The 22578-nt window shown below is 43.4% G+C and overlaps 2 protein-coding genes and 1 pseudogene across 4 annotated transcripts; all 3 read left to right on the plus strand.

The window, feature by feature from the left end:
• The first annotated feature begins 3177 nt into the window (after positions 1-3177).
• tp53inp1 (tumor protein p53 inducible nuclear protein 1) lies at positions 3178-11652 on the plus strand. 3 transcript variants are annotated; one of them, XM_084706583.1, is made up of 4 exons: positions 3178-3387; positions 4795-5146; positions 7758-8235; positions 8523-11652. In XM_084706583.1, the coding sequence occupies exons 2-4, from the start codon at positions 5014-5016 to the stop codon at positions 8767-8769; spliced, it is 858 nt and encodes a 285-aa protein (XP_084562709.1). In that variant the 5' UTR covers positions 3178-3387; positions 4795-5013; the 3' UTR covers positions 8770-11652. The 3 variants fall into 3 exon arrangements, with proteins under 3 accessions (XP_084562709.1, XP_084562723.1, XP_084562715.1); XM_084706597.1 differs by having other exon boundaries at positions 3207-3225; XM_084706589.1 differs by lacking the exon at positions 3178-3387 and adding an exon at positions 3854-4485.
• A 2663-nt stretch (positions 11653-14315) lies between these two features.
• Positions 14316-18381, plus strand: LOC146300863 (E3 ubiquitin-protein ligase TRIM16-like). Its single transcript, XM_084706559.1, has 6 exons — positions 14316-14922; positions 15266-15361; positions 15450-15683; positions 15803-15962; positions 16158-16217; positions 16595-18381. Exons 1-6 carry the CDS (start codon positions 14332-14334, stop codon positions 17116-17118), a joined length of 1665 nt encoding a protein of 554 aa, XP_084562685.1. The 5' UTR covers positions 14316-14331; the 3' UTR covers positions 17119-18381.
• Positions 18382-20696: 2315 nt separating this feature from the next.
• Positions 20697-22378, plus strand: LOC146300864 (E3 ubiquitin-protein ligase TRIM47-like; annotated as a pseudogene).
• Positions 22379-22578: the final 200 nt, after the last annotated feature.

The raw sequence follows: 22578 nt of genomic DNA on the forward strand, positions 1-22578 counted from the left end.
TGGTGATGCTTTGTTTACGTGAACCTATTCTTTTGTCATGTTTATAAGGCTCCAGGGCTTTCCCCCTGAACCTTCTTGTGTCCCTGCTTCACCGCACTCTTCTTTACTTCCCCTTACATTAGCATTTGTTTTGGGTTTGAAAAGAGCACTTGGAACTGCATTTGCACTTTAGAAAGTGAGCCACAGCATTCACTGTTAATACTGAAATGGCATGCATGCATGTGCATATGTATGTATTAGAGAGAAAGCGAGAGAGGTGCCTGATCATGTCCAACAGGTTAAACTATTATTTTTACTGTGAAAGTCTTGCACAGGCAGATCCTGACACAAATATGTTTTATGTTTACAATGTTTGTACACACATATCATTAATCCTGTCATTTATTTTTTATGTCAAAGACACTACAGCAAGACACCTTGATTCTCATAAGACAACAGTTCTTTGGACAATATTTTGAATCACAAGCCATAAAACATTCTTGTTCAGTCTCATTCTATAATGATTTGCATTATATTCAAGGTAAAACAACAAAACAGAAACAAACCTCTGAACATGAAAACTGTCTAGCGATTCTTTGACTATGGTAAGGTTTGTGCTGAAATGTGCTTTTTTCTAATGTTACAATGGATTAAATGGAAAGAAAGTAGCATATTTTTGCAAACCTTCCAGTTTGTGAATCCACGGCCCTCTGTTTTTGTAGCCTGGAGGTTCCCTCTTTGCCTGAGTACACAAGCCCCTTCTATCACACAAACTCTTTCTCATGGCCTTTGACCGAGGTTTCCTTTTGTAGGTTATTCTGTGTTTGTGAACCTCCCTGAGGGTCATCACTACCCCCCTCAAAACATATCTTGTGGAAAGACGTGGTAAAAAGTTCTTAAATCAACCCCCCTCCCCCCCCCCCCCGCCACACACACATGTCTACATTTCTTTATTCAGTATATGTGGGCCTGTGTTATTACAGATTAAAGATTACTTCAATGATTACTCAACAGTAACACAGTGAGCCGTTATTGATCTTCATTTTGCCATATAAAGATATTGCACAAGCATAGCCAGCATTGAAAACAGTCACAAGATTACGTAAGGTTGCAGTGTGATGTAAAGAAATGGACCCTGTATTCTTTATATGCTGTGTGATGTGGTATGATGATGTCCTATTGACAGCACCAAATGACACGGAACATTCTGTCCTAAACTATGTTACATATTAGAACACTCATTTGAGTAAGATGACCTGTCACACACAATGGGCTTACTCACAGTGAATCATATTTGTAGATATTATTATTTTATTTTTTCAGAAACGGAATCTCTATCTTTCTTTACTTAGGCACTTACATGTCTGTGTCTATGGTATACCATAGTCACATTATTTTCCACTTAAGCCTGACCAAGTTCTCAGTAGGTCAAGAACCGGCTCAAGGTAAATAAGAGCTGATGCAACTGCTGTGGAAAAAGAAGGGAATGGAGTTGATGTTAAAAGCACATCTTATCAGTGATGTTTTACAGTACTTAGCACAGCACAGGTGTGGCCTTGTTATTGTTGATTGGGAATGGAAAGGCACAGCAGGCTGAAGACTTTCTCTTACATGGAGATGTGACATAAGTGTTTGGTTCACACTTAGAAGAGGGTGGTTGAAAAATATTTGCCTTCTAGAAAGAGTCTCACTGCGTACACAAACACTAACCACACGACCGTAACCCAAGCTCAGGATTGGTGTTACTCCTGCTAACACACCAACATAAGGGCAAGAAGGGCTCTATTCTGGTTAAAACAACTGACATAGTGCACCACCTACCTGAGCCCACCTACCTGCACCACCTACCTGAGCCCACCTACCTGCACCACCTACCTGAGCCCACCTACCTGCACCACCTACCTGAGCCCACCTACCTGCACCACCTACCTGAGCCCACCTACCTGCACCACCTACCTGCCCACCTCTTTTTCCTTCCATTCAACCCATAATGTATTAGCATTGATTTGGGCTCGTTTTGGGTGATTTCATTCTCCGTTTTCACATGTTGGTAGAGGCTTACACATACCATCACTCTTGTAGCATAGCTCTTTGTCATAACTTATCTTGATTGAAACAGGCTTATGGTTAGGTGTTTCTATGTCTTTTTATGTGTTTTTTTTTAAAGCTTTTTTGCGGTAGTTACAGGCTTTACACTTTCTGAAATCTTAGTATACTGGGAAATTTGGTTTGATTTCTGATTGTGTGTAATGTGTATAGGATTCCATGTCTGCCAGTCCCCCCTCACATCCTTGCCCAAGCTAATGTATAGGGGGTTGGTGCACAGACATTCAGACTGTTTCCTAATTTGCACCCTTTCAGAGAAAAGGCTGTTTTGTTATACCCTCCTTCTGACCTACATATATTGGAATTGGGTGTTCTGTCATTTTTTGACTCTCTCTTTGTTCAGGCTCTCATTGTTTGAAAAGCCACAGAGGCAGTACATTGCAGTGACATTGTTTCCATATTTCATTAGGTAATGGATGTTGGCCCAGGGGGTATTACATTTAAAATACTTCATTATCATATTGGCAGTGTCATACCTCCATGACATTTTTCTGAAGGAAAGGGAAAGCTTGAGTGTAATTACTTGCTGACACAACATATATACTATTGTAAAAGTAATGATTGTGTGCTGCATGATTTCTTTCTGACGTGTAGTCCATTGTGTTTATACATGAGTGGTTTTAGATATGTCTTAACTGATGTGGGTGAACTTTTATTGTTTGTACAAAGTTTGGTTTGGCTATGGAGGCAGCAAAACAGCTAAATATTACAGAAATAACAGAATGTGACAAATGTTTTAAAAAAATGTTTTTATCAGCCTAATAAACTCCGAGTGACTTAATAAACTACTTTACAAACTAAGCAAGACATTCTAAGATCTAGAAAAGAAATATACGTTTTAATAATTATGACCGGAAATGAGTGTACTCAAATATTTGAAATGCGTGTTTTTAGACATAGGCTACGCCTTGTTAAGCAACTCCCAAAGTTAGTGCTTTGCCCAGTCTTGTTTAGTTTTTTTTTCTGGAGTGAGTCACGTGCGTTGGTGACAGGAATCACAGGGAACATAGGCATATGATTGGCTCGAGAAATTAAATATGACCCTCCCATAGGCTGTCCTTAGCCACGTCACCCGATCAGCTGTTGGTCTTCCACAACAATAACAAAGGAACAGTCTGGACCTCGGAAAGGATCGGAAAGGTAACGAACTAAGTAGCTCCGAATAAGGTCCTTCAACTTAAATTTCTTCTGCGAAGAAAACAATTTTTTTGTACTTTCCGAAAAGGAGCAAATCTACCTCAAAGTCTTAAGGAGTTTATCGCCAAATATCAGCCCTTTGTTGTTTACACCTCTTTGCCGCAAGTGAGTATTTTGGATCCTTTGTTGTCTCTTGCTTACAATAAGAGGCTCGTTGTTGGGACAGGCCTAATGCCTCCACAGATATTGCTTCTTCTTTTTTTTGGACAATATTTGTTAAGATAAAACGCATTTGCAAGATGTGGCCACTGACTGCATCAATAATATATTTTTGCACTGATAAACTAAAGGTCTTAATGTGTTTCGTGGCATTTTTTAGGCTCTATCGGTAAATACAATTTGCTACACAATAATGCACATATTTACAACACCCCTAAATATATTCATGTAGATGGTCAACGTTATTGTAAAATGTCTTATAGGCCTACCTTATTCAACTTTGTTCGTTGAACTAACACGGTCCGCCCAGGGGTGTAGGGTTACGCTTGAATCTCCTCCCATTGCTTCTCTTCTTTACCAACAAATTCTGAACCTGAATTACACCCTATCCAAAATTATGGTTCATTTAGGTATTGTCATGCTGGCATGCAGGCTGTGCTATCGGTTTAGTGTTTGAGGCCAATATTCCAGAAGACGTATAACGTTGTTATTATAACTGTGTAGGCCTACGCTACATTATGACAGCAGGCGATCAGTTTGAGCTTAATCTTTAAACTCATTAATGACAAAAAAGCCAACTGGAGGCTAACGTTATAGACATGCGATCAATTTTATTTTGCCTCAATGAGGCCAATAGCCTACACACCACTCGTTCCGTTTTTAATGTGCATTTTAATCGCATTAATTTGACGCTTCCATTATCTCTAGTTTATCCAAGCGACCTAGTTGGCAAGCTATGGAAGTAGTCGGGAGTGCCAGTTTGTTCTGTGGTTGAACAGGTGCAGGAGATTTTAACCGCCCGTTCCTCGGACAAAACGGAAAAGAAAAACCAGCAGAAGGAGGACTTAAGACCGCTCAGACGGTCGCCGAGCTCGATGTGGAACCGGTCTCCATCTCTTTGTTGTAAAATATGTACAATGGCGTAAAATAGGAGTCTGGCTATAAGATCTTAGTCTCTTATAATAATAAAAAAGCCACTTTAAAAAGACAGTTTATTCGAATGTCCAAATACAGTTAGGCCTACTGTCTCACTCTGGCAGGGAGGTGAGCCTATTAAGGTTCTATCTTAATTATTTGCCTTATATGGAATGTCTGAATGTCTGCTGGATAGGCAAATCCATACTCCATTAAGTTGACCCTGTGCAAACAATAGACCGTTGAAGCATCTATAAATTGAAGCTGCTATGGGTGTGCTATCATATAGTATGATACGGATTCCACAGCCCTTTGTGGAGCAATTTTCATTTGAAATGTACAGTTCAGAATGAGTCATCCTGTCAACACTGTTCTGACCGTTCTTCTTGTCCTTTCTCCCTCTCCCCTTTTCCTGTCTAACTCTTTCTTTCCCTTCAGGGCTTTTTGTACATTTGCACTCGTCGAGGTGAGCTCCGAGCGATGTTCGGACCCCCCCCAGCTCCCCTCAGATGATCAAGGACTGTACCTTATTGATGCACTTTAGCGCCCTTCCCTCAGCGCCTTCCACCTGCAGCTCATGACCAAAGCGCCTGCACCCCCCCACCCTCAGCCTCACGCCTTTGGCATCCCCTCCGCACCCCTCCGGGAAGCCCCAGGATGTTCCAGAGGTTCGCCAGTGTCCTCTTTGGGGATGATGTCGAGGAAGTGAGCCGCCACTGGCCTGGAGAGCAGGGCTTTGGCCAGCCGGAGGGGGATGATGACGAGGAATGGATTCTTGTGGACTATCTGGGTGAGTCGCATACGCAAGGCTAACTAGTAAACAAGTTAACCAAGCTGGCGTGATGATTAACTTGGTCAAATATTAACTTTGTACAGTAGACTAACAGAAGATGTGCAGGTGTTTAAACAGGTCAATCAATCAACCCGTCAAAGAAAAGGATACCGATGTAATTATAGGCTAAAAGCAACTTGCCCTGCAGACAAAACACTGACAAGGAGAGAATGTACACACTGACAAACTGTATGCAATCATTCACGTGAAAACACGTGCCCCTTCCCCTAACAACTCAAAGCCCTTCCTCCAGGAGTCTATAGTGGTTTTGGTTCAGCTCAGATGGCTCACCAACATAGCTTATGTATTTTCTCAGTGTTATATGCTTGAGACTGTTCTGTATACAAGTCAATATATGGCTTGTATATCTGTTTTACTATCAGTCATTGATAGCACGTATCTTAGAACTTAAAGGCACTCAGTAGCACACTGCAGGACCATCACACTGTTCTCAGATGCTTTATAACTTAAGCATTTAAAACAAACACTGCAGAACTCAGTCTTACAGACAGTGTTCAGTGTTACACAGCCGACACTTGGTTGTTGGATACTGTATGTCCGGGTAAGGACCTCAGTATTCTCACACACATACACACTAATACACAACCACACATACTGTCTGCAAGTAAAATACTGTATACACAAACCCACACTCCCATACAGAAGCACACACAAAAGCACACGTACACACAACCAGCATCACCGGGCCTAAAAAAGATACCTGGCACATTGTCGAGGAGGGGAGGGGGGATTTGGAAGGCCCCATCTTGGCCCCCCTGTGTGTCCTCCTACCGGCCCTTCTCATATTCCCCGAGCGTGTGAATATTTCAGGTGTGAAAGCAGCCGGCTGGCCCAGTTATGGAGGGGTTGGTGTGAAAGAGGGCGAGGGTGGGAAAGGAGGGCATGTAGCGGTTTATGGGCAACAGTGAACCGGAGAACAGGTCAGACAAAAGCAACTGGATGGATTGGGGGCAGAGGGTTGGGGAGTTTTAAAATAGGGCCCGGTAGAGTTACCGTTCCCAAGTGTGAGATGTTTGAGGACACAGCCTAGCAGAACCCCCCCAGACACATAGTAACTTAGACTGGACTCTGAATGTTTATGGAGGGGACTTTCCCTACCTGATAAGACTGTCTTACACATCCATGCTAGCGTTTCTAATGCAAATCCTGCAAGCAAGTTTATATTATAGAGCCATTGTAAGTGACTATATAATTGATGACTTCATCGTGGATTTTAATATGAATATTTTAATAGTGTTTCCGGGCTGTTTGATTCAGACTCTAGATATTGCTAATGTTTCGCCCCTGATACCATTTTAGAAAGGAGTTTTTTTTACCTCAGCACTTGCATGTTGCACCATACTTTTGCACTCAGTTTTATCACTAAATCCACAAGCCCCTTTCCTTAACACACAAACGGTTGTGAGAGGATTACAGGCTAAGTGGCCTTGCTGAGACGATGAGGGGTGTGTAAGCCGTTACAGGGTCCTGCTGGGTCCTCAGCTGCCAAGTGTGCGGCTCAACCCAGAATCTCTTGGTCAGCACAGAGCAGATTGGTGGCATTGTGGGTAAACAAGATGGCCTCCGGTACTGGCCACACCCGGGAAGAAGGAAGGTGTGGATGAGTTAGATACTGAGGTGGCCTTGATGAGCAGGATAATTATCCGGGTTCTATTAACAGAATTAGCAAATGCACACGGACACACACACAATACACACGCGTGTGTACATCTTCAAATGTGCACCGTCATTTGAAGACAATGAAAGACAACATCCTACTGAAAACACAGACAGCCTCGAGGGGAATCTGTGCGTGCACAGTGGAGTTCAGCTGTTTGTCAAGAGAGATTTAGTACAAAGGCTGAGAGGCAGTAACAAGTCTGCACTTTGTCCTGGAGGGGGGGGGGTATTTTATAACCAGACATCCCTATTTGATTTCAATTCTTTTTAAGGGCCTGTCATCTATATTTAGGGAGTCCAAAGAGCAGTCTGCTGGCTTGACATGCCGTCTGAGATCAAATTGCTTGTCTGTCATACTTCCCATATTTTGGCAATTGGATATAGTAACCAATGCATCTCTATCAAGAACTGCAATGTTAGAAATGGGGACGTGTTTTTAAGACCCACACTGTGATGGGTACATGCATTCAGTCAATTAAAGCAAACAAAATTTGCTTTAATTTCAGTGGATTTGTTGTGGAATAGGGGGGCGGGCTCTGGACCGGATTTTGATAACATTTTGGGATATGATTGGTTTTACTTGACATGTGTAATGGTCATAAGCCCCCCCCTACTGACGCATAAACATATAGACAGTAGCACAAACACAGGTGCATACACTGATTCTTTTGGGTCAGGCATGCTATGCTGAACAGGGCTGCATGACACCTTTGTGTCAAGCAAAAACGTTGTTTACGTTTTAATCTCCGGAGGAACGCTCTCTGACCTGAGCCACAGTGCAGCCTGCAGTCCGCTCAGGGAAATGCAGTCTGTTTTAGAGCACCAGCTTCATGATTTCCTGTGGGAAAAACAAACATCTTACCAAGCCCCTCTCCCCTCCGTTCCACAGCCGAGGCCTGCTCTGACCCCTGCGGTGAGGACACCTCCAGCGTCCCCGACCAGGAGGACGATGACGAGGAGGACCTCGTGATGATTCCCTCTCCCGTCGCCAGCACACCCGTCCTCTGCGCCTCCTTCGACTCCACCGCCGAGGCCGACCCCGACGGAGGACCTGAGGCAGGGGAAGGGGGCTTCCTGCACGTAGAGGCGTGCTCCCTGGAGGAGAGCTGGTTCGTCACGCCCCCACCCTGCTTCACCGGGCGGGGCAGCAAGCCCATCCTGCTGGAGACCAGCCCCCTGGAGAACCTGCTGATTGAACATCCCAGCATGTCCGTCTACGCCGCCGCCCGCCACCTCAGCCCCCAGCGACTTTCCCTCAAGCTGCCATGCTCCCTCAACCTGAGCCTGGACCTCACCCTTCCTCCGGCCAACGCAGCTGCCACGGGCAAGGAGACAGGGCGCCGCACGATGGATACCCCACGCCATAGGTAGGAGATGGCAAACACTCCCCAGCGGTTTGTGTCGCTCGGTGCATTTATCTTACAGGGATGTGTGGCAGGGCTACGCTGAAACACGAGGACTCAATCGCACTCATTTTCTAGACTTAAGAAAGTGTTTTAGTCGTATATATTTTCGAAATTCCAACGAAAATCTACCACCATTTTGTGAGCGCTGTACTTCCTTATTTTATCAGCCGTAGTCCTGTGATATCCTTTGTTTGGATCCTTGAGCTTCGACTTACCACCTTTCCTCGTGTACCTGTCTCCCCCTGCAGGCCAGACGTGGCAGTGGTCCAGTGTCACGCCAGCCTCCACACCACCTGCTACGCCGCCGCCCTCTCCGCCCGCTCCAGCCTCCTGGACCAGGTGCAGCAGGCCGGGCGCCTGGCCCAGAGGGCACAGCCCCTGTCCCGCAACGCCATGCGCCGCCTCAACCTGCTGCGCCAGCCAGGAGGTGGGAGGCAGTCAAAGGCCACGGCCATGTACCTTCACCAGCCGGGCCAGAGGCACCTCAACTACTGAGGACGACCCAACCCAAATATTGCCCCACCCTTCCATCCGTTCACCCAACTATCGCCCCATCCTTCCATCCGTTCACCCAACTATCGCCCCATCCTTCCATCCGTTCACCCAACTATCGCCCCATCCTTTCACCCCTTCATTAAATCCCTTCATCAATTCAGGTCAACACTGAGCAAGCGAAAGGGGGAAAGGCGTCCCCCTTTTTCTCTCTTCCCTCCACCAATCTGTTCATCCATCCATCCATCCATCTAAAAACATACATACACATGCATACATCTAAGTGTCTCCCTGTTGGAAAATCTGCCTCCAATCTGGAGAAGTGGATGTGATGGCGATGTCTACTTCTCAAACTCCTATTTAGAATCAATGCCGTAGGTCACTTTACTCAACTGCAGGTTCACCATCCCCATGGCAGCCTGAAGAGACTGGTTCAATCTGACTGTACACCTGTGGCTATGTGATGTCATAGAGTACGCAGTATGCAGTCATGGAGTGCTTGTGTGCTGTTGTATAATGATTGTGTGGCGTGATTATGTTTGTGTGCTGCCAGCCTCTCACAGTGTGGTTGTGTGATGTATTGGTTATATCATTGAGTGGTTGTGTGCTGTCATAGAGTTCTTGATGTCTGAACTTTGTTATTTAAAATATTGTGTCTCGTGTCCCTCCAATAGGTTACACACCTCAATGGCCTGTCATTTTTCTGGGACAGAGAGCATATTTTGACAAACTAAATGATAAACTGAATGATGAAATTATTTAATTTTGACTTCGGAATGACTTCATTGATCGCACCAACTTACTTTTTGAAATCAACAATCCCCCTCCCATAGCTATGGGTGAACTTGCCTTTGACTTTGTAATTCAGTACTTTTACAATATTTTTCAAGAAAATTACGTTGAAATACTGGGTTGAATATCACTAAACGCCTTGTTTTAATGGTAGAAGTAATTAAATAAATAAATGTATAAAAAAAAGTCCAAAATATTTTTTAAAAGTAAAAAACATATATTACATATCAGTATGAAGTTATGTGCGTATGTTATCTTGTGTAGGGATGTTTGTAAGCAAAGGCTTAACTATATGATAGTGTGTGATTTGTTGCATGTTTGTACAGTCTTAGTGTCAAGATGGTGAAAAAGAAAATGGAAAAAAGTGTTTTTCTTTGTTGTTTTTTTTGGTTTCATGTTATTATATTTGTTCTAAATCTGCAGTCTTTTCTCTCAGGGTCATAACCAATCACCTTTACACTTTACTAAAATGCAGATTACTTGATGACTGTCTTTGTGCATACTGGAGACCTTCCAAATTTGTTGACAAGTGCTTTGCTTTGTGGAACTGTTTGTTATCCATGATTGATAGAATAATGACTCAAATGAAAATTGCTTTTTAACATTTGTCCTAGGACTGTGAAAATGAATTATTGCTCTCTCAATCGACTGTTAGACACCCACATAGATGGAGTGAAACTGTTGAGTCTTTTTTCAAATTTGTTTATATATTTTTTTCTCTGTGTACTCTGTAGCTATTTTGTTTTATCATTGTTACACATGACTTAGTAATACTTGTATTAGTAATACTTGTATTAATTAGCAGAATATTTAAACCAAAAAGTAGCAGCAATCTCTAACTTTGCAGTAGCTAATATTACGGACATTTTTTTTTTCCTTCGTTTTTTAAAATGTGTTTTGAATGGAGACTGAACTGAGATATCTGTTAGTGAAACCAGGAATGTGTGCAGCAAAGTACAGGCCGCCACAACTCCTGAGAGCAATCACGTGTGTGAGGCTCTTTCAAGGAGCAAATGTTCCTTACTCTTCAGTTCAGCTCAAGTCATTTACATATGACCCAATTTGCATACTATTCTTTGTACTCTGTGGTTATAGTTAGAGGGATAAAATACTCTTGTAGACTCAGATGTTTTCAGTATGACCGCATAGATAGATAACTATTGATTGTCATGCATCAAGAAAGCACTAACATGTTTTTTTCTTCACTTTGTATTATAATTTGTTGTTGTTGTTAAAGTGTCTTTGTGTGTTTTAAATTGAAAAGTAAAGTGAATTAAGAGTAGCTTTTGTATTTGGTTTGTCTTATGTTTATTTTCTCAGTTAGAAAATATCTCAGCTAGCAAAATGGTTCCTGTTCAGCAAGTTAGATTTTTTTCCCTTAATTGTTGTGACTCGGGCAATAGGACGAAGGGAATGGAGGAGAACACAGTCTTCTCAATAACAATACGTGAACGCTGGAAGGAGCCATTTTGTTCCAGTTTCTTGGCTGTCTGTCTCAGCTCATGATGATGATTATGATAATAACAGGGATTTGTATATTTTTCATTTTTAGTTAATGTTTGCCTTGAATTTGTTGTGGATCACGTGCCTTCCAGGTTAAACATTACAATGACAATGCATTGATGAAGAACTTGAACTATTGTCCAAGGGGACAAATTAACAAAAGCAAATCAACTATGCACCACTGGAGGTAGCTTCTAATCTCTCTGTGAACCACCCATGTACAACTTTTATACACAGATGTAGCAAACTTTTCTTTCTCTCTTTTTTGTTGTTAATGAAAGCGTTAATAATTGATGGCATTTTTTTCACAAAGTGTTAGATTTTGCTTTTATTTTATTTTACTGAGTAATACAGCACTTTGCCAAAAAGTGTAGAAATTGTTCGGTTAAATATTATTTATCGACATAACAGACTTCTCAACTGTTTGTATTTTGGACACATGACAGATCTATTCACACTGTTGTTTTGCTCAAAACAAACTGATAACCAGAATGTGGTTGTCTATTTAGAAACTGTAATGCTTCAACATAATCTGTTATAATGATGATGTGCTCCACAGTCTACAATAAATGTTTTCATACACTCTCATAATGTCTGTTGTAACTGGTTGGTCAAAGATGTGGTGTGTCCAAGTAACATATATTTTGACATATCTTCCACTTTATTGAATATAAATAATCTGGAAATTGCTTCTTCAGTCTGTTCAGCTGACCTGTCACCTCACTGGCTCTGCCCTCCACATGCTGCACAGCACTCTGGGACAGGCCTGGACTCAGTGAGGCCTGCTGGGCCAGAACCCAGCCTTGAACCCAGCCTGGTTCTGTTTACTCTGTATCTGCTCAGGGGGTTGGATACTGACAGAAAATAACTGTTGTTGACAGCTAATTGAATTTCTACAAATCTGTACCATTGATGTGGTGGAGTCTTAAGTAGAGATAGAAGAAACCCAGAAGACACAAGACTACAGGCAGTGCTGAAAGGCTATCTTACTTGGACACAATGACAAAGTAGGGTTTGTTTACACTGGGTGAGATTATTAACTAGAGGTAGCTTACTTGATATCAGCAATAGGCCCTATTGCGAGATTTTGTATTATATTTGGCAATTTTAGATACTGTACTTGTGGGCAATAACGGGGATGATAATGGCAAAGAAGCTTTGATTGGGTAGAGAGTAAGGTGCTTGAGGTTTATTTGAGCGCAATAATTGTCACTTTCTAACGGCCATAGTGAGCTACTCAGACCTGTTGCGAGCTACTGGTAGCTTGTGATTGACCTGTTAGCAACCCTTGATGTACAGTGTACAGGAATCTTGCATGATCCCTTTAGGATCAGTGTTTGTAACCCACCTGTGGTTGTGATCTTTGGCTACTCCCCGGATTTCCTCTAGTTTCTCAGCTTGGACACAGCCTCTATCTAAGTCAGTCTTACATTAGTCACTCATCGGACTTAGTTATATTTAAGTCAAAGACTAGTTTAAAAAAAATAATACCGGTCCCTTGGCTTGAATACTTCAAAAGCCTCCCATGACAATACTAGTAGAAGCTGTTTCAGCCTTGCAGCTGAGACAACTCTAATGAGCTTTTCTCAAAACTGTACATCACTGTTCAATAAAACCTACATCTGTGGATTTTAGCAACACAGTTTTTGACTAAATTATACATTATCAATTTATGTGTCTATATGTCTGATTAGTTCAGAGCAGGTAGATTACTTATTTGGCATTGGACATTGAAACAATGATGAGGAACCAAATTGGGCATACAGAATTTATTTTAAAGTGTGTTAGTGTGTGAATGTGTTATGAAAAGTTGATATTATTCATTGTATATACTGTAGATAACAAATTCAAAGGACAGCATTTTAGATCCTTGCTCTGTGTATTAGTTGGGTCACGTGCTCGATCGTTTGGCTGAGCTGGGCTCTCCTCCTTCACTCTGGCTGGCTGCTCTCTTGCTCCCCCTGCTGTCAGGTGCCTTGACTGATGTGGGTCTGGAGCCCTGCCTCTGTCACTGCCTCTCTCTGAATAAGAAGCAGATCTTAAGAACCCATTTAGGCTGCACAGTCAGACATGCTCTCTTTGTCACAGGGGGGCTCAATTTCAGATCCATCAAGTCTGAGCTTGTCTCCTCTCCTTTCCTCTTCCTGAGTCCTTCCTGAGTCTGAAATTGCTTCTTCAGTCTGTTCAGGTGACCTGCCACCTCACTGGCTCTGCCCTCCACATGCTGCACAGCACTCTGGGACAGGCCTGGACTCAGTGAAGCCTGCTGGGATGACTGGGGGCAAAATCCAGCCTTCTGAGAGGAGTCTGGACATGTGACCCTCCTCAGGATCATCCTAATAGCAGTGGGTATGTTGGGGTCTTCACACAGGAGGGACTCCCAGAGGCCAGCAGCCTTGTTGGGCTCAGAGGGCTGCAGGACAGGGGTTCTGTCCTGGTAGGTGGATGGAGCTCTGGTCCGGCTGTTCCCGTCAGAGACCAGAGACTTGACCATTTGACCACTGACCGTTAGTAATCTGATGTTTCTGTAATTCACATGCTGAGGGTTTCTGAAACATGGAAAGAGAACATATGACCCTAATCTGTGATATGTAAACATTTGTTTTGTGTAGTTTAGGAGTGTCTTATAGTTTTGACCTGTAATTGTATGGTGTGTGGATGTTTCCTGATTACAGTTTACAGTTACATTCACATTATAGTTTTTAGATTGATAATTGACAGTGACAGAGGCAGGGCTCCAGACACAGGTCAGTCAAGGCACCTGGCAGCAGGGGGAGCAAGAGAGCAGCCAGCCAGACTGAAGGAGGAGAGCCCAGCTCAGCCAAACGCTCGAGCATGTGACCCAACTAATACACAGAGCAGGGATCTAGCATTCAGTCTCTTGAATTTGTGAATCCACACAAGGTGATACAATTCACTACCCATACACACACAAGCAAACACTTGAAAATAAATTGTGTATTTTCTTCTAAATTTGGTTCCTCATCATTGTTTTGAATTCCAAGTAGAAAATTACAAAAAGTTGGTATTGTCATGGGAGTCACAGAAATGGTAGCCTCACAAATGCTCACACAACTGCACACACACATCTACACGAATGCACGTACACACACACACCTTTGAGACTGTGTTCACTCTAATCATTCCTGAACCACTGCTCAACTTGCTGAGGGTGGAACCAGGAAGTCCCTCCCCTCCCTACAAGATCTCTACAGAGAAACGAAACTGATCTGTCTTTTCCTTCGTCCGGGTGAGAAGAAGAACAGTAAAATGGCTCAACAGGGAGTTCTGCTGGACCACAACCAGTTCAGTTGTTCAATCTGTCTGGATCTACTGAAGGATCCTGTGGCTACTCCCTGTGGACACAGCTACTGTATGAGCTGTATAAAAGACTACTGGGATCAAGATGATCAGAAAGGAGTCTACAGCTGCCCCGAGTGCAGACAGACCTTCACTCCCAGGCCTGTTCTGAGGAAAAACAACATGCTGGCTGAGGTGGTGGAGAAGCTGAAGAAGACAGAACTCCAAGCTGCTCCTCCTGCTGACAGTTCTGCTGGACCTGGAGATGTGCTGTGTGACTTCTGCTCTGGGAGGAAGTGCAAAGCTCTCAAGTCCTGTCTGGTGTGTCTGGTCTCTTACTGTGAGGCTCACCTCCAGCCTCACTATGAATCTCCTGCCTTTAAGAAGCACAAGCTGGTCAAAGCCTCCGCACAACTGCAAGAGAAGATCTGTTCTCGTCACGATGAATTAATGAAGATTTTTTGTCGTACTGACCAGCAGTGTATTTGTTTGGTGTGTGTGATGGATGAACATAAAGGTCATGATACAGTCTCAGCTGCAACAGAAAGAACTGAGAAACAGGTGAGAAATACAGCTTCCATATTTGATGAGATTTGTGTGCAATACAGGGTGGGTTGGTAGTTCATAAGAAATAGTGATGAGATTTATTTATTAAAATATAAAGAAGATAATATAGCTGATGTTAACAAACAGACTAAGTCAACTTTTCAGTTTCTTGTTGTCTTGGATTGAGCAAAGGTTATAGTTATGCAATCATTTTGTATAAGCCCACACCCTGCTAATCTTCGGTCAGTTAAATTGAAGTGTACACAATGATTCTAATACAACATGGAATGATAACTGTTCATCATTTGACAGTGCATATAAAAAACAAACTATTCCTAACTTGTGTTTTTGTCCTCAGCGGGAGCTTGGACTGAGTCAACAGGATATTCAGAAGAGAGTCCAGCAGAGAGAGAAGGAGCTGAAGGAGCTCCAACAGGCTGTGGAGTCTCTGACTGTGAGTACAGTTCTGGAAGACACATCTGGACTTCAAGTGGGACGGGACAGAAATTAAGAAATGTGTCTGTGTGTTGTGTTGTGTTCAGCGCTCTGCACAAGCAGCAGAGGTGGACAGTGAGACTATCTTTACTGAGCTGATCCGCTCCATTGAAAGAAGACACTCTGAGGTGAAGGAGCTGATAAGAACCCAGCAGAAGGAAGCAGTGAGTCAGGCTGAAGGACTGGTGGAGAGACTGGAGAAGGAGATAGCTCAGCTGAAGAGGAGATATGCTGAGCTGGATCAGCTCTCACACACAGAAGACCACATCCATTTCCTCCAGGTACAGTAACTCACCTTCCATCTTCCACCATACCATACTGGAAGTAACTCACTATTTAGTTGTTTATTGTGTAGTTCTTTCCCACTAACTTTTCTCTCTCTGTCTCTCTTTCTGTTCAGGGTTATCAGTCTCTCTCCAGCCCCAGTGTATCTTCAGATTTACCCAGCACCATCGCCCCTCATCGTAAGGACTTCTGTGATGTGAGGGAGGCTGTGTCCAAGCTGAAAGAGAAACTAGAGGACATCCTTACAGGGGAGTGGCCAATTATCACAACCACCGGTGGGTAAAACACACTAGACTTGCAGAGGGATCAAACAAGTATCCTGTAGATACACTGTAGAGATCATACAGGTATCCTATAGATATACTGTAAATGATACGAGCATCTTTCGACTAAACATTTGTCATTACCCACTATGAGGCATGTGTGTTACTTGATCTGACCTCGGTGTGAATGTGTTGGTGTGTTTGTAGTGAATCCAGTGGATCTTTTACTGCCACCAGAGCCCAAGACCAGAGCAGACTTCTTACAATGTGAGTGTCTTTCAGAAGTTCTTTTCATCTCTTCACTTATACGACACACAAACCATAAGCTACTAGACACAATCTATATTAATATTATTTATTGAGATGATGGCAGTGCAGTCCTACATAAACCCACACCATTCATACATGACAGCTGAACACAATAAGCAGGCAGCACACATTAGACAGTTGCACAACTGATGCAGACAACTGCCTTCAGGGAAAAGTGAGATGGCATTTATATTTTGATGCATTGCCTACATGCCCAAACTTACTCCATAGATAGGAATGGAAAATGCTACAGGTATTTATACACCAAACAAAGACGTTCTAGATACTATCTGACTGACTTCATTTCTCTGATTCTGTGTCTGCTCTTCTCCCAGATTCCTGTCAGCTCACACTGGACCCAAACACAGCATTCAAACACATATCTCTGTCTGAGGGAAACAGAAAAGGAAAATGTAATTCACAAGACCAGTCATATCGTTATCATCCAGAGAGATTCACTCACACAGGGCAGGTGCTGTGTAGAAATGCTCTGTTTGGACGCTGTTACTGGGAGGTGGAGTGGAGAGGAAGGGTTGGTATAGCAGTCTCATATAAAGACATCAGCAAAACAGAGTCACGTCTTCTATCTATGTTTGGAAACAATGATAAATCTTGGTGTTTAGAGAACTACGGTAAATCTTTTTATTTCAGACACAATAAGGTTAGGACAGTAACATCAAGCTTTGGTTCCAGAGTAGGAATGTACCTGGATCACATGGCAGGTACTCTGTCATTCTACAGCATCTCTGACACCATGACCCTCATCCACAGAGTCCAGACCACATTTACTCAGCCACTCTATCCTGGGTTTGCATTTCGGAGTTGGGAGGCCACTGCCAAGCTGTGTGAGCTGGAGTAGTTCACATTAGTGTCCTTCCCTCCTCACATCTCTGGTTGTGGTACTGCACCTCCTAACTTTCATTTCTTCTCTGAAAGTTTTTCCTTGTCTTCTCTGAGGGTTTAGATTGGCTATTGTGGGCAACTGTAAAGTCAACTTTGTGATATTGCTGGGATAGAGGGTTACGCAGAGTAGAGAGTGTATCTGGATCACATAGCAGGTACTCTGTCATTCTACAGCATCTCTGACACAATGACCCTCCTGCACAGAGTCCAGACCACACTCACTCACCCACTCTGTTTTAGGTTTGGAGTTTGGTGTAACGGCTACACTACTGAACTGTGTGAGCTGAAGTAGAGGTCCCCATAACTGTCTGTCTTTCATGTATCTTCTGATTTGGTCTTACTAGGAGAATTCTGTCTCTTGTCTGTGAATTTCAAGGTCAGGGTTAGAGACTGTTAGAGATTGACTCATAGGCGAAAATCAGGGGAGACAGGGGGGACACGACCCCCCCATCTTGGGAAAAATATGATTGGTCCCCCCCAATAAATCACTGTAAACATAACTATGTAATTTCATTAATATTAATAATACGCAATGAAACCGCTTTGCTGATTATGGACGCAATGGCGCTTTTTTAATGTGCTTTGTGTTACAACAGTAGTTTTGGTGTCCCCCTCAGGAATTGCTCTTGAGAAAATTTAATTGTTCCCCCCAAAGTTGATAGCAGATTTTCGCCACTGGATTAACTCCCATGCTAAAATATAGAAGACAACTCATGCCAAATCTTGTGATGATTTTAAGGGTCAGAGTCAAGCATTAGCTTCAGTAATGTAATGTGGAAGAAAGTTCTGTCTGTCTCCACTAGAATGGTCTGACTGCAATTTTTGGTTCTGGGTTTGTAAGTATTTGACACTCAGCTGATTGGAGATTGAGTTTAACCAACACCTCAGCATGACAATGACCTGTGAGACACAGTGATGCCTGCAAAGTCTCTCTGATGCATGAAGGCCAGAGGACAGAATTTATAGTAGAAAGTTATAACAAAGATATCATTCAGCTAACAGGTGTCTGTTAATGAATCAGGCAGATACTACATCATAGACCCATACGTGTAAATACATGGAGAGTTCAGCCTCTTATGCTCATATTGCTTGAACTGGTGATGTGGCTTCCTTCATGAAATATTGTGAACAGAATACTATGAGCCGAAGATTTTTGTTATTTACCAAATTGTAAGTTATGATGCATAAATACCACAAGGTTTAAAAACGAATAAAAGTTCATCGCAAAGCATGTCTCTCATTTCCTTTAAATATTAGGTAAGACTCACATGGCACATTACATCCAAATATCTCTGTAGTGCATCATCACTGGATATCACTGCCTACAGTTCAAACAGTTTTCATGACCCTTTAAAACAATTAACATAATATTAAGATATGTTTTCATGTAATATGAAGGTAACTTACAAGGCTAAAATAGGGAGACGTTCTTTGCAATGATCATTATAAGGTTAACAAATGATAATACCCACTAATACACACTCAAATAACCTTTGTGTGGGTATTAGAACTGAAGTATATTCCCACTTGGAAACTGGCAGGGACTCTACTCCTGCCCTGAGCAAAGACATATATTAAACATTCAACAACTGACACGATTTTATTAAGTTGCAGTTCACATCAGGAAATACAATTAAGTTTTACTTGGCCTATTTACACAACTCAAACACTCAAATGTAGCTTCAGGTCTGCACTATCGCATGAAATCGACGGCAGCCCTCTGAGTGTCTTTGTTTACATGCTTCGTGGTCCGAAAGCTGACCAGCGCTCTGATCACGCCGGCGTGATCGTCGACTCGGAAGAGTTAATTCAATGCATTTATTCTGAAACTTGTTCCAGGTGTTCAAAGGTTTGTCTTGACCTTGAACTTGTGTACCATCCCCCTTCTTCCTTCATATCAGTCTTATATGTTCCTCATAGCACACACATAGCACACACATAGAAACTTCACAACTCCCACATCCTGTTTTTGGAGGGCCTCCCTCATTCTCTTTCTGTCCAGGGTTATCAGTCTCTCTCCAGCCCCAGTGTATCTTCAGATTTACCCAGAGGATATCTTTAGGGGGGGGAATGGCTATCAGGAAAAAGTGAGACTGCTTTTAAATGAGAACACATTCAGTCCCCAGTCATCCCAGCAGGCCTCACTGAGTCGAGACCTGTCCCAGAGTGCTGTGCAGCATGTGGAGGGCAGAGCCAGTGAGGCTACAGGTCACATGAAGTGACTGAGGAAGAGTGAGGGAGGGGAGACCAAAACAAACTCCAATGATCTTAAGAGTCCTCCTGTTTCAATGAGGCATGTCTGACTGTGCAGCCTAAACGGGTCCTTTAGGATCCACTGTGTCCTCAGAGAAAGGCAGTGACAGAGGCAGGGCTCCAGCCACACCTCAGTCAAGACACCTTGCAGCAGGGGGAGCAAGAGAGCAGCCAGCCAGACTGAAGGAGGAGAGCCCAGCTCAGCCAAACGCTCGCGCACATGAAATGGAGTTCGATTAATTAACTAAAGTTCAGGAAGAAGATGGCGCACCAAGACTCCAATCCACTAAATGCGCATCAGCCCAGCAAAAGCACGCAGGAAAGCGACCAAACTCCCCGTTTTCAATTACGAGGTCTGTATAAAGTGTCTTCCGTTCCTCTGGTCCTTGTGCTAGCATGTTATCGTCACCCTCCCGCCCTTCCCCTTCTTCTCTGCTTCACCCTGTCATCTATCCAGGCTGCCGGGGGGGATCTGCTTGAGCTACTACTCGGCCTAGACCCCTAAGGACTCTCCGCCACATCCCGAGTCCATGCCCGGTAACTATACATGGACCTCTCATATCACCTCCATCACCATTCTGTGCCTCCCCTTTATCACACTCTCATCCTCCCAGGACCCCAGGCTTGGCTCTGCTACCGGCCTCCACAACACTACAGTAGGCTCGGCTCTGCTACCAGCCTGTATCACAATGCATTAGGCTCGGCTCTGCTACCAGCCTGTATCACAATGCATTAGGCTCGGCTCTGCTACCAGCCCTGCTTCAATAAAAGCTATCTATTCAATTGATGGTGTGATTACTGAACTTGTGAACCAACTAATACACAGAGCAGGGAGCTTCACTGCTGTCCCTTGAATTTGTGAATCCACACAAGGAGATGCAACAAATAGGATCAACACTTTACTACCCATAACCACACAAGCAAACACTTGAAAATAAATGGTGTATTTTCTGCTAAATTTGGTCCCTCATCATTGTTAAAATATTCATATGTGTACATAACGATATACACACTTGATACATATATATCTATCAGCACTAGATATGGTAGCCTCACAAATGCTCACGCACCTGCATGCACACACACACACACACGCGCGCACACACACATCTACACATATGCACACACACTGCTTTGAGACAGTGTTCACTGTAATCATTCCAAAACCACTCCTTTTTTTGATGTGGGTGGAACCAGGAAGTCCCTCCCCTCCCTACAATATCTCTACAGAGAAAAGAAACCTGTCTTTTTGTTCGTCTGGGTGAGAAGAAGCACAGTAAAATGACTCAACGGGGAGTTCTGCTGGACCACAATAAGTTCAGTTGTTCAATCTGTCTGGATCTACTGAAGGATCCTGTGGCTACTCCCTGTGGACACAGTTACTGTATGAGCTGTATAAAAGACTACTGGGATCAGGATGATCAAAAGGGAGTCTACAGCTGCCCCCAGTGCAGACAGACCTTCACTCCCAGGCCTGTTCTGAGGAAAAACAACATGCTGGCTGAGGTGGTGGAGAAGCTGAAGAAGACAGAACTCCAAGCTGCTCCTCCTGCTGACAGTTCTGCTGGACCTGGAGATGTGCTGTGTGACTTCTGCTCTGAGAGGAAGCAGAAAGCCCTCAAGTCCTGTCTGATGTGTCTGGCCTCTTACTGTGAGGCTCACCTCCAGCCTCACTATGAATCTCCTGCCTTTAAGACGCACAAGCTGGTCAAAGTCACTTTCCAACTGCTGGAGAAGATCTGCTCCCGTCATGATGAATTAATGAAATAATTTTGTAGAACTGACCAGCAGTGTATTTGTTTGGTGTGTGTGATGGATGAACATAGAGGTCATGATACAGTCTCAGCTGCAACAGAAAGAACTGAGAAACAGGTGAGAAACACAGCTTCCATCATTGATGAGATTTGTGTCAGTTGAAATAACAAGAAGAAGATGTAGCTGAAGTTAACAAACTGCTGTAATTAGACTCAGATTCTTGTTGTCTTGGAATGAGCTAAGGCTTTAGTTATGTAATCATTGTGTAACAGCCAACCCCCATTTCAGGAAGTGAAAATGATTGCCTGTCTGCTGTCAGTTAAAAGGAAGAGTATATCATGAACCTAATACAACATAAAATGATAACTATTCATAGTTTCACAGTGCTTATAAAACACACATTATTCCTAACATGTGTGTTTGTCCTCAGCGGGAGCTTGGACTGAGTCAACAGCATGTTCAGAAAAGAGTCCAGCAGAGAGAGAAGGAGCTGAAGGAGCTCCAACAGGCTGTGGAGTCTCTGACTGTGAGTACAGTTCTGGAAGGCACATCAGCATGTCGCATACTCTGTGACATGCTTGCGTGTAAAAAGAGCTATACAAACAAATTTGATTTGATTTTATCAGGACCTCAAGTGGGACAGGACAGGAATCAAGAAATGTGTCTGTGTGTTGCGTTGTGTTCAGCGCTCTGCACAAGCAGCAGAGGTGGACAGTGAGAGGATCTTTACTGAGCTGATCCTCTCTATTGAGAGACGACGCTCTGAGGTGAAGGAGCTGATTAGAGCCCAGCAGAGGGCTGCAGTGAGTCAAGCTGAAGGACTGATGGAGAGACTGGAGCAGGAGATAGCTCAGCTGAAGAGGAGATATGCCGAGCTGGATCAGCTCTCACACACAGAAGACCACATCCATTTCCTCCATATAACTTGTCTTCCATGTTGTATACTGGAAGTAACTCACTATTTAGCTTGGTTGTTTATGTGTGTATGTGTGGTTTTGTCTCACTAACTTATCTCCCTCTCTCTTTCTGTTCAGGGTTATCAGTCTCTCTCCAGCCCCAGTGTATCTTCAGATTTACCCAGCACCATCGCCCCTTGGTGTAAGTACTTAAGTGTTGTGAGGGAGGCTGTGTCCAAGCTGAAAGAGAAACTAGAGGACATCCTTAAAGGGGAGTGGTTATCAGGAAAAGGTGAGACGGCTTTTAAATGAGAACACATTTCCTTCCTGCCCAAACTTACTCCAGATATAGAATCCCATATTTTGTCAAACCTCAACAGCACATGAGTGGTCAAGTGCAGACCCAGACCAAGACCCAAGCACAGTGGCCTTGATAATTGTGAAATGGAAGACGTTTGCAACAGTACTCTTCCTAGATGTGATGGTCTGGCCAAACAGAGTAACAAGCCAAG

Source organism: Hypomesus nipponensis, chromosome 2 (assembly GCF_054491055.1).
Source record: "Hypomesus nipponensis isolate SF chromosome 2, ASM5449105v1, whole genome shotgun sequence".
Classification (NCBI taxonomy): Eukaryota; Metazoa; Chordata; class Actinopteri; order Osmeriformes; family Osmeridae; genus Hypomesus; species Hypomesus nipponensis.

Coding starts and splice junctions, on each gene's coding strand:
- tp53inp1 (XM_084706583.1), top strand. CDS start 5,014: ATGTTCCAGAGGTTCGCCAGTGTCCTCTTTGGGGATGATGTCGAGGAA. Junction 5,147..7,757: donor GATTCTTGTGGACTATCTGG/GTGAGTCGCATA, acceptor TCCGTTCCACAG/CCGAGGCCTGCTCTGACCCC. Junction 8,236..8,522: donor ATGGATACCCCACGCCATAG/GTAGGAGATGGC, acceptor CTCCCCCTGCAG/GCCAGACGTGGCAGTGGTCC.
- LOC146300863 (XM_084706559.1), top strand. CDS start 14,332: ATGGCTCAACAGGGAGTTCTGCTGGACCACAACCAGTTCAGTTGTTCA. Junction 15,362..15,449: donor AGGCTGTGGAGTCTCTGACT/GTGAGTACAGTT, acceptor TGTTGTGTTCAG/CGCTCTGCACAAGCAGCAGA. Junction 15,684..15,802: donor ACCACATCCATTTCCTCCAG/GTACAGTAACTC, acceptor CTTTCTGTTCAG/GGTTATCAGTCTCTCTCCAG.